We start from the raw sequence: 11121 nt of genomic DNA on the forward strand, positions 1-11121 counted from the left end.
TGTCAGTGAATGTAAGTGTAAACTGGAACTCATATATACATGTCCCTATTACTCTTTTCAAGGATCCATTTCAATGATACTAGAGAAATACTCATACTATTCAATGGAAAGATACAAGTGTTACATCAGTAAGTTTTGGACCTATTACATATAAGTTGTACACTGAAAGAAGAGATAAGAAAAACAAGATTTACAAGATAGAAAGTTTTAACTATTCTAAGTCGCTGAAGTCGATATATCTAGGTACTTCTTCTCTAAGCTTCTTTCGACATAGATATTCCTTTTTGATCCTGCGGTCCATCGTCTCACCATTTAGATCATTGTCCCACCAAGATTCTTAGAACTTCGAGGTGTTATATTGGACATAAACGGAACTCAGATATTCTTTGAAAGTTGTACTCGCCATCATAGTTAATGAATATAAATCCATACTCAGTCCTGAAATGCACAGTGTTGGGTGTATAAGGACCCTTCGCTGGCAAAGAAAGATTCAGCATAGAGATATTTGGCTTCTTCGAATCCTTTAGGATTTCTTCTAAGGAGAACTTKGTTTCATGTTCGTTCCTCATAGTTGGTCCATCATTAGGATCTGAAGGTTTTCTTCTTCTTCCTGGCATCAATGCAGGCACTGAAGAAAAAACAACATACTTAGACATCTTCTTGATAAGATTGTTGAGGATATCCTTGATAATCTGCTTGTGCCTTGACTTCGGGCGCTGGATGGCTTGGCGTATTTTCATCCATTCACCATAGCCATATTGACCAAGGTAAGAAGAATATTCAGTGACCGAAGTATATATTTTGAAACTACAATAAGGACATAAGTTTTCCTTGGTTGAGTTGGTTTGCAAGACTTTTCTTCCACCCTGATCCTAAATTTGAATCATGTTAGTGCCATTTTCTTAGTTTTTAGCTTTTAATTTAAATGAACTAACCAACAAATCAATGATAATTTTATTAAAAATATGCTTATATTTGTTTTTGTTGGAGAGAAACATTGGTCGTTCATGTCTATTGAATTATCACAAATATATATGCATGGGTTTTAAGGAAACTATTTTTAGAATATTATACAATATTATAACACACCCTTGTAGTTTTAGCGGGAGGAGAACTGACGCTGAGACTAGACCGAAAATCTTTGAAAAGAAGCTTTGGAAGCCCCTTGGTGAAAATTTCTCCATACTGATAATGGGAGAGGACATGAAGAACATGGACCTCTCCGCGGACTACCTTCTCATGAACAAAATTATATCAATTCAACATGTTTCGTTAGCTAATGTTTGGCAGGATTACCAGAGAGGTAAAGTGCACTAACGTTGTCACAATAAACCAATATAGTCTTTTTGACTAGAGAATTTAACTCTAGTAACAAGTTACGGATCCAACAGGTTTCTACGACAACATTTGCAACCCCCTATATTCAGACTCAGCATTGGAACGAGAGAGGGTGGGTTGCTGTTTGGAAGGATCATGCACGTATAGGCAAATTTGTTTCACGGCGTAAGAGATATCAGGCCTTGTGAAAGTCAAGTATTGGAGAGCACCTGCAAGACTACGGTAATGAGATGGATCATTAATTGGAGGGCCATTAACTCTTAATTTAGCCTTCCTGTCAACGACAAGAGTGGTTGTTGGTTTGCAAGAGGACATGCCTGCCCGTTCAATGATTTCCTCTACGTACCTCTTCTGAGATAGAAATAAACCATTTGCATGTCGAGTGATAGCTATGCCTAGAAAATAACTTAATGCGCCTAAATCAGGCATGGTAAACTTAGAGCTCAAATGAGACATAATGGATTTGTTAAGAGCATCTAAAGAAGCTGTGAGAATTATGTCATCAGCATATATTAGTGTGTATGCCATGTTAGAACCATGTCGATAGATAAAAAGAGTGTGGGCATATTTGCTATGTAGAAAACCAATAGTAGTTATATGAGATGCAAACTATTGATACCAAGCTCGAGGGACATGTTTGAGGCCATATAAGGACCTTTTTAGGCTACAAACATAGTATGGATAAGTGGTATCCTTGAACCCTATCGGTTGATACATGTATATTGTCTCCTTAAGATTGCCATGTAGAACGACATTTTTAACGTCCAAATGATAAATGGACCATGCTTTGGACAAAGAGATACTTAGAACTGTCTGAATAGTAGCCATTTTGTAGAAAGGCATTTTTAACGTCCAACTGATTAGTGCCAACCTGCTTAGATCTGTAGTCTGCAACAAGACGTGCTTTGTGCCTTTCAAAATCACCATTAGATTTATGTTTATGTCTAACAACCTACATAGAACGAACAACATTGACATTAGGTGGATGAGGCACCAACTCCCACGTCTTATTTTTAGTTAAAGCATTAAATTCATTGGTCATAGATGTTTTCCAGTTTGGATTCTTGGCGGCAGACATAGGAGACTTGGGTAAAGTAGAAGTATTTAGGGTGCTTACAGTTATACAAAGATTCTTTTTGGTCTTGTAAATTCCATGCATGCTATGGGTGGCCATGGATCGAGTTGGAGGTGGAGGTGGAGGTGGAGGTGGGCTGGGTTGGGTTGGGCCAAGGGAACAAATTCAAATTAGGGTGATGAAGGGATAGAGGGGCTGCCAACTGGGCTGTGGTGTTTGGGATGTGAGGGAAGAATGATTTGGTTTATAGTAGGTTGAGGTTCGTTTGGTGTACGTCGTGTATATACTTGGCTAAAAAGGCAGGGAAGAGGTGTCAGTTAGTCGGAAAGTATAGGTTGGTTGGTGGGGACAACAGGTTGTGGGGGTGACTAGGCTGGTCCGTAGATTGTAGGACAGCAGGTTAAGGGGCTGCATATAGAGGAGGGGCATGGTGAAGGTGATATTTGAGATAGGGAGTCATGCCATCGTCAAGAAACTCGAAGGAAGACTTAGAGATAGGATGGAGTTTTGAGAAAGGAAATCTAGACTCATCAAATGTAACATGACGAGAAATAATTATTTTGTTTGTTGACAAGTCTAGGCATTTGTACCCATGTTGATTTAAGGGGAAACAAAGAAATAGACAAGGAACAATGTTGGTCCCAGACGGATGTACAAAAGTTTAAAGGTAACAGTTTGTAGAAGGGGGTGAATATAAACACACAAAAATTTCACTTTTAAATCCTTTATTTATAAGGGAAGATCAATAGATAACTTACATATTATTTGTGGAAGAAGACAAGATACAAAACTTATCTTAAAGAATCTAGGGAGCATACAAGATACAGAAAAGCAAGAGAGAAAAGGACTTGCTTAAGAAGATGCTATAACTTTGATTTAGAGTAGTTAAGTTGATGTTCTTCACTTGAAGTAAACGTAACTTCACAGGATCAAGAATTTGTGCTTCTTATATATGGATATAGAGAGAGGAGAGTCTCCATGGCTATTTATACCCGCTGCATTAAATGCAAGTTAGAAGGTACAAGGCACGTGGCAAGCTTCTAGAGTGAGCTTGTTCTGTATCTTCAGATATACAAGCCTTTGTTTGTCTATGAATGGCGGTCTTTCACAAAATAGGTAAGCACGTTTGGAGATGGAGTGACTCCATACATCTGTTTTACTTTAAGAGGTATGGATTTGTCATTTGTGTGCAGGAGGATAAGACAAAAACTAATATTGGATAACAAGATTTATTTGATCCCTGACACTTGAATAACTCTAGAGTTTCTTCAATGTTCGTTGATTCTTGAATAGGCTTCACACTTGATTGTAGACAAGCTTGTTATCACTGAAAACCGCATTAGATCATGAACTGATTGTCTCTATCTTCAAGTATATCTTCGACGTTGATGAACATTTTTTTGGTGTGAGTTTTGTCTTCTTGAAGAATACTTATTCATTAGAAAAGTTTACAATACATGTTCAGCAATCACTAAACAAACTCAGTGATTATTGTTGAAACTGAATAAAACAGAACTAAGTATTTTCCGCTATGTATAAAGGATTATCATAAAATCACTAAGAGAGTATGGATTAACAATATCCCCCTATTTGATGATGACAAAGCAATATAAAGAAAATTGCTTAGTTGATACAGTAAGGAAAAAGGTACATGTAAATACACGTCCCTTTTTACTGTTTTTTGGGATCTTTTTCAGTGTTAGAGTTTATTACGGAAATTCACTTATTTGTAAGGGATTACAAGGAAAGAATTTAATTACAAAACATGGATAACTCAACATTGAGAGCATATTCACTGACAAGAGTAAAATAAATAGAACTCATAAGTACATGTCTCATTTACTCTTTTAGAGATATTTTTCAGTAAATCAATCATTTTATTGAAATATCATTCAAGAAAAAATATTACAAATGATTACAATTGATTTTGGTAGGCTTAAGAAATAAAAGTTATATAGTGTAAGAAAAGATATACAAGGTTTACAAGATTGAAAGGTTCTTAATCTGGATCTTTGAAGTTGATGTAGTCATGGATATCTTCTCCTTGAATCTTTCATCCCAGTATTTCCTTTTGAATTATGTGTTCCATCATCTCTTCAAAGAGGTCTTCGTTCAGCCAAGTTCGAAGATATTCTAAGGGATCCATTGGGCAGAGATGTAACTCTGATACTCGTTGAAACTTGTATTGACCATCATAATCAATGAACATAAGTCCATATTTAGGTTTCATATGCACTGTGTTCGGAATGAAAGGTCCCTTCTCAAGCTAAGATAGATTCAACATTGAGATATTTGGCTTCTTCCTGTTCTTGAAGAGCTCATCCACTAAAAAATTTGTTTCATGCTCATTTCTGTGGGATGAACCTTCTCCGAGATCAGAAATTCTTTCTTCTTCGAGAGGATTTCTATGCAGGGGTGGAACCGCGATGATCTTTGATACTTTGTTGAAAAGTTCATTAAGAACTTCTTCAATGTAATCCTTACACTTAGATTTGATCTCTGAATTGCCTGTTGAATCTCGAGCCATTCAGAGAAGCCATACCTGCAGAGGAAGGAGGGATACTCTATAACAACATCGTCGTACTCTTGAAAGATGACCATAAAAACTTGAAGGCCACCAACTTTCATCACTATTCGCTGATTGTGACGTTTGAAATCATGTGATGGCTCATTCTTGTTTTGATCCTTTCTCTACACTAGTTCAGCTCATGATCCTTTAGTGTCAGTACTCTTTGATTTTTCTAGTTCGGTTTTTTCCAAGTGTAGGGCTTGAGCACTGATGAGATCATTTTGCATAAACATCCTTTCAGCATGAGCTTCATCAGTTAGATTCTTGGCTAACTCTAGATTGTCTTTCAGTTGTTGCTGATGTTGCTTCAGCTCTTGTTCAGCTTCCAGGGATTCTTTTCGTTCAGTTTCTTTGAACTCATCACATTCAGAGGTACGAAGAGAAATTTTTATTCGTGATAGGTGAAGTTGACTTATAGTCTGAGTCATCCTTAATTCTTCTCCAACCTCGAAGCACACAGGTTGTCTAGACGACTTCCTTGGGATGAGGTTACAGGCTTCATCTTCATCTTCATCATCCTCATGAACTTCAAAAGAGGAGGGAAGATGGTAGAGGGATTGAGAGAAATCGTTGTAAAGAGAGATAAGGGTTCTGAGCTAGGAGGTAGAGAAAAAAAAAAGATTCAGAATCAGAGGTGTAAGGCACAAACACGGTTGAAACATTTACGGCCTCAGGATAGCTGGACGCCCCAAGGAATAGGGCTAAGTTGTCTTCAGCAACGCCTTTCCTTTTGCTAGAGTAGGAGTGATGGTGAGAAGTTCTCTCCCCCTGGGAAAAAGGTTCCCTGAAAGATATTCTTTTAGCAGGCTATCTTGGGATGATTTGGATGGAGAAATCATCATCATCTTCATCATCATCATCACAACCAAAGTCAGCACCTGATCAGGGATCTCAAGATTCTAATCATCCTCGTCTTCATATTCTGCTCTATGGAGAAGAGAGCTTTTGCTTGTTGAAGGTTGAGCTCAACAACCATGTCTACCTGATGATGATCAGCAATACTGAAGGAGGCTTTAGGGATAGGCGCCGACTTTTGTAGAATCTAAAAAATCTGTCCAAGTAACTCACCATGCCTAGTAAGCCGACCCTGAACATCCTCAGCCTTGCTGGAGAGTTCAACGATGGCATTGGAGTTGTGTTGGACTACCATCATCATGGATTTTAGTTCACTCTTGACTTCAAGAACCTCAATATTGACAGTACAAAGTACTTGAGCCAAATCTTCCTTCAGGGGCATTCCTTGTTGAACCTCGTCCATTTTATCAAGGACGGTGGCAACAGAAGGGAGAAGTAGCTTGATGTCCTCAGTCATGTCATAGACGTCAGTCTCAATGACTGGAGGTTCATTCTCCATAGGACCAGTAGATAAATGAGAGCATTGAGCATGAGAAAGCTTAGGGTTAGTAATAAACAAAGAAAGGGAGGTGGTTTGGTGTATATCTGAGGGTTTCGCAGAAGTATCCGACTGATTATCGTTGAGGCCAATCTTCTTAAATACGTTGTCAAGAGGATCAACCGCATGTTGTTGAGGGGAGTCGAGAGGAGAATCCTCAAATCCTGTGATGATAGCTTCACCAATAGTGGGGACAACGACCGTTGGTTCATCATCTTATTTAATAGAGGCCAAAGAAGGAGGGGACGAGAGAATAGATGAGAAAAGAAGTAGAGAATCAACAGTAGCAATGTTGGGAATCACACATTCAATGAGTTGAGTCACTGAAGTGGTTGGGGTAGGTGCCACACATACGACAACTATAGAGGATATAGCTGAAGAGGAAGGAAGGGGTAAAGTAGATGCCCCAAAGATAAGGCAAAGTTCAATATATGAGACCCGACTCAGCTAACTGAGAGGGCTTCCCCTTTATGGCTTTCCTAACCCTCTTTGAGGGATTAAGGGTGGCTTCAAAAGGTGTCCTTTTTCAAGAGGATAAAGTGGTAGCAGTGTGGGTAGACTTTGGAGGTTAAGCCAAAGTCATTGCCGCTGAAGAAGAAGAAGAAAAAGAAGAAGCATATTTGGGAATAGACCACTACCTGAAGGCTTGGACTTGTGAGCAATAATCCTTTATCCATGCCTATAGATGGGAAGGTCACTCTGGGTGGTATGGTAATGCTTCAGAATTCTGGCTAGAATCCCTCTCAGGAACCTGGTGTAAAGGACCACCATCTCCCATTGGCTCTGTTAGCGCCAGGTCATCAAAGATAAACTGACCGAAGTCAACTTTGACGTTCCTGCTGACCGAGTAGCCAATATTCAGTGCCACACGGCTCGCTTAGTCTTAGCATCTGGTTATCCCACCCATGCACTGAATAAAGTGACAAAACATGTATTACCGTATCGCAGACATCCGGTTCTTCTGAATCAGACTCTTTCTTCAACGGCTAGTCGTAGTGAATGTCGTCTAGAAACTTGACGATGGCTTCACTATCAGGGTCTCTGGCATAGGGAGCAATCTTTCAAAGCTTCAAGGTAGAACGAATCGTTGCAGGATCAAAGCTCAACGTCAAATTGTTGATCTGGCAAAAGATCTTGACGTCGGCGTTTTGAAACTTGTCTTTGGAGGTCTTCACCTTGACTGTGTACTAGAACTGTCTCAAAACGTCCTTCACCATTATTGGTTGCAACGTAAGAGTGTAGCCCATCAAGAAGTTCTTGAGGAACCAAGAGGCTTCCGCAAAGTAAACTTTATCTAGAGGGATCTCCAAAAGAGCAATGTGGTTGTTTGGTTTGAAAAAGCATTATTGAATACCAAAATTTACATTAGCACACAAGCCATTTCTGTTTAAGAACAAAAGAAATAGAACAATATACAATTGTTTTAGTCACAAGGCTTTTTAGAACAAAAGTTTGAAGGATATACTTTTCTTTTGATAAACCAAAAAGAAGGTAGGTTTTCGAGAAGATTTTTAAGAAGCAAAATTGATATAAATCAAGAAAAAGAAAGATTTATGCAACTTATGTTGTTTGTATTTGAAGGGAGAAATAGAAAGTTAAAAATATAAACAATTTTATTTGAAGATTAACAACCAAAAAGTAGAAAAAAAAACCTGTTTTTGTGGAAAAAGGAAGAACGGGTTTGTCTTTGAAGGAGTTCTTGGTGTTCTTGCTTATCAAAGTATATAGAGAGAATTAGAGTATGTTTTAAGAGCATAAATAGTAAAAGAATAAGCAGAAGAGGTATTTATAGATGAGATGAGAGAGAAAAAGGAGAGACGAAAGGGTATCTTCGAAAGATGTGTAATTATGATTTTCTTGCACGTCATGAGAGAGTGATTGGTTTGGGAAGAGTAATAAACAATGTGTGTCAGAAAGATGTGTGTGAAATACATCAATTATTTAAAAAGAATAATGACGTCATAAAATATGACCATTCATAATCCTTTTCTTTTAAAACATTTTGGTCATTGATAAGAAAAGTGTTCAAAAAGTGATAGCTTTAAGATTTTTAAGGGAGAAGAAATAAGTAAACATACCTTAGAGAGAAAGATATGTTTGACTTAAGAGTTCAGTGATAGATTGAGAAACACTGAATCATTTCAGTTTGTAGTACTGAGTGATGCATAGTGCTGAATCAACATTCAACATTCCATGTTCACTGACTAAAAGATTAAATCTTGTTTCATCAAGAGGTTTAGTGAACAGGTCAGCTAGTTGATATTCAGTAGGTACAAAGTGAAGTTCAATATCATCATTCATAATATGATCTCTGACAAAATGATACCGGATCTCTATATGTTTGGTCTTAGAGTGAAGTACAAGATTGTTTGCTATCGCAATAAATTGGAAATCTTGGAAAATTGAAGGTCATAGTCACTGAGATGGTTTTTCATCCAAAGAATTTGGGCACAACAGCTTCCAACGACTACATATTCAGCTTCAACAGTTGATGTGGATACTGAGTTTTGCCTTTTTGCTTGTCCAACTCACCAAATTTCCATCAAGAAGGTGACAGCTTCCTGTGTTGCGCTTCCTGTCTATTTTGCAACCTGCAAAATCTCTATTTGCATAACTTATTAGGTCTGTCTTTGGGATACCAAAGGCCCAGATTAGGAGTACCCTTCAAATATCTGAAATTACGCTTTATATCGATCATGTGAGATTCTTTGGGTTCAGATTGATATCATGCACATAGATAAGTAGAATACATGATATCAGGTTGGCTAGCTATGAGATACAACAAAGAGCCAATCATTCTCCTATGGGCAGTAACATTTACAGGTTTCCCACTAGAGTCCTTGTTCAACGTTAGAGGAGGTGCCACAGGAGTTTTCATAAATGATTTGTTGGTTAAGTCAAATTTCTTTAACATATCCTTGACATACTTAGTCTAGCTTTTAAATATTCCTTTGTTAGATTGCTTATTATGAAGTCCAAGAAAATATGTCAGTTCTCCCATCATGCTCATCTTGTGTTCTTTCTTCATGCATTCAGAGAAACAAAAACATAAAGATGTATTCATGGATCCAAATATACTGTCATCGACATATATCTGTACGAGAATGATGTGACTCTTGACTTTTCTAAGAAATCACAAGGAGCCTGTTTTAATCCATAAAGAGCTTTATCCAATCAATAGACGTGATTTGGATACTTAGGGTCAAAAAACCCTGGAGGTTGTTCAACATAAACTTCCTCTAGAATTTTTCCATTTAGGAAAGCACTTTTTACGTTCATTTGATACACTTTGAAGTCCTTATGGGATGCATAGCTAAAAAGAGTCGAATTGCTTCGAGTCTAGCCACTGGTGCAAAGGTTTCATTGTAATCGACACCTTCTTTTTGTTTATATCCCTGAGAAACAAGTCGAGCCTTGTTACGGGTTACAATGCCTTGTTCATCCAATTTGTATCAATAGACCCATTTGGTTCCTATAACAGTTTTGTTGGATGGACGTGGGACAAGGTACCAGACTTTATTCTATCAAACTTAATGAGTTAGTCTTACATAGCATTGACCCATCTTGGGTCAATGATAACCTTATTGATTTTCTTGGGCTCAACTATAGAAAGAAAGTTTACAAAAAGACAGATATTATCTAGAACACGAAGAGTTTGAATACCTGCGTTTATATTACCAAGAATTTGATCAATAGGATGATTCTTCATCCATCGTTGTGTTGGTAGATGACATGAGCTATCATCTTATGAGATTAGCGGCTCAAGTATAGAGGATGAGGTTTCAGCAAGACATCCTTCAGTATTTACTTAAAATGCTAAAGGAGCCTCAATGAGAGATTCATCTACTTAGAAAGGTTAAGTGAATGAAGGAGATTCGGTGACTGAAAGATCAATATTTAAAGTAGAATGGGTTAAGTGACTAATGGGAACAACTACAATCCCTGAAGAGGATTTTGCTTTGTTATTAGTCATTTCAGGATAATATATGGATCATCATCTACTTCAAAAATATCAGCGTATGGATGATTGCTGAAGGAAGCTCCAGGTTCTCCAAAATAAGATATTTTTCAATTATCTAACTCTTCTTCATCGTCAGATATGGGTTTAGAGTTAGCTGATTGAGATTAATCAAATGTGACATGAATAGATTATTCTATTGCTTGTCTCCTTTTTTTAATACTTTGAAGGCTTTGGATACTGAAGAATATCCAAGAAAGATTTTTTCATCAGCTTCGGAATCGACTTTTTCAAGGTTATCTTTGTTGTTTAGGATATAGCATGCGTAACCAAAGATATGTAGAAAGGTGAGTTATTATGGAAAAGTTTATAGGTTGTCTTCTCAAATCACTTAAAGATCAGCGATCGATTTTGAGTGCAACATGCAGTGTTGACAGCCTCAGCCCAGAATTGAATAGGGACACAAGACTTGTTGAGCATAGATCAAGCGGCTTCAATTATCGTTCAATTTCTTCTTTCAATGACCCCGTTTTGTTGTGGTGTTCTCACGGATGAGATGTTGTGTAAGATTCCTTTGTTATCAAGGAAGTTATCAATGGTACTATTTTTGAATTCAGTGTCATGATCACTCCTTATTAAATGTGCTGTTAGGTTGTTCAGTACCTCCATGCGCCTTACGAATGAGTTGATTTCTTCAGGTGTATCACTCTTGGATCTAATAAAGAATACCCAAGTGTACCTAGAGAACTCTTCAACAATGTTTCTAGCTATAGATTATATGTTGATAG

General features: G+C 37.6%; 1 protein-coding gene across 1 annotated transcript; it reads right to left on the reverse strand.

Moving 5' to 3' along the window:
* Window positions 1-1395: 1395 nt before the first annotated feature.
* Window positions 1396-1866, reverse strand: LOC112499881 (uncharacterized mitochondrial protein AtMg00810-like). Its single transcript, XM_025103153.1, has one exon. It carries the CDS (start codon window positions 1864-1866, stop codon window positions 1396-1398), a length of 471 nt encoding a protein of 156 aa, XP_024958921.1.
* Between the last annotated feature and the right edge of the window lie 9255 nt (window positions 1867-11121).

Source organism: Cynara cardunculus (assembly GCF_001531365.2).
Source record: "Cynara cardunculus var. scolymus isolate 2C chromosome LG 17, CcrdV1, whole genome shotgun sequence".
NCBI lineage: Eukaryota > Viridiplantae > Streptophyta > Magnoliopsida > Asterales > Asteraceae > Cynara > Cynara cardunculus.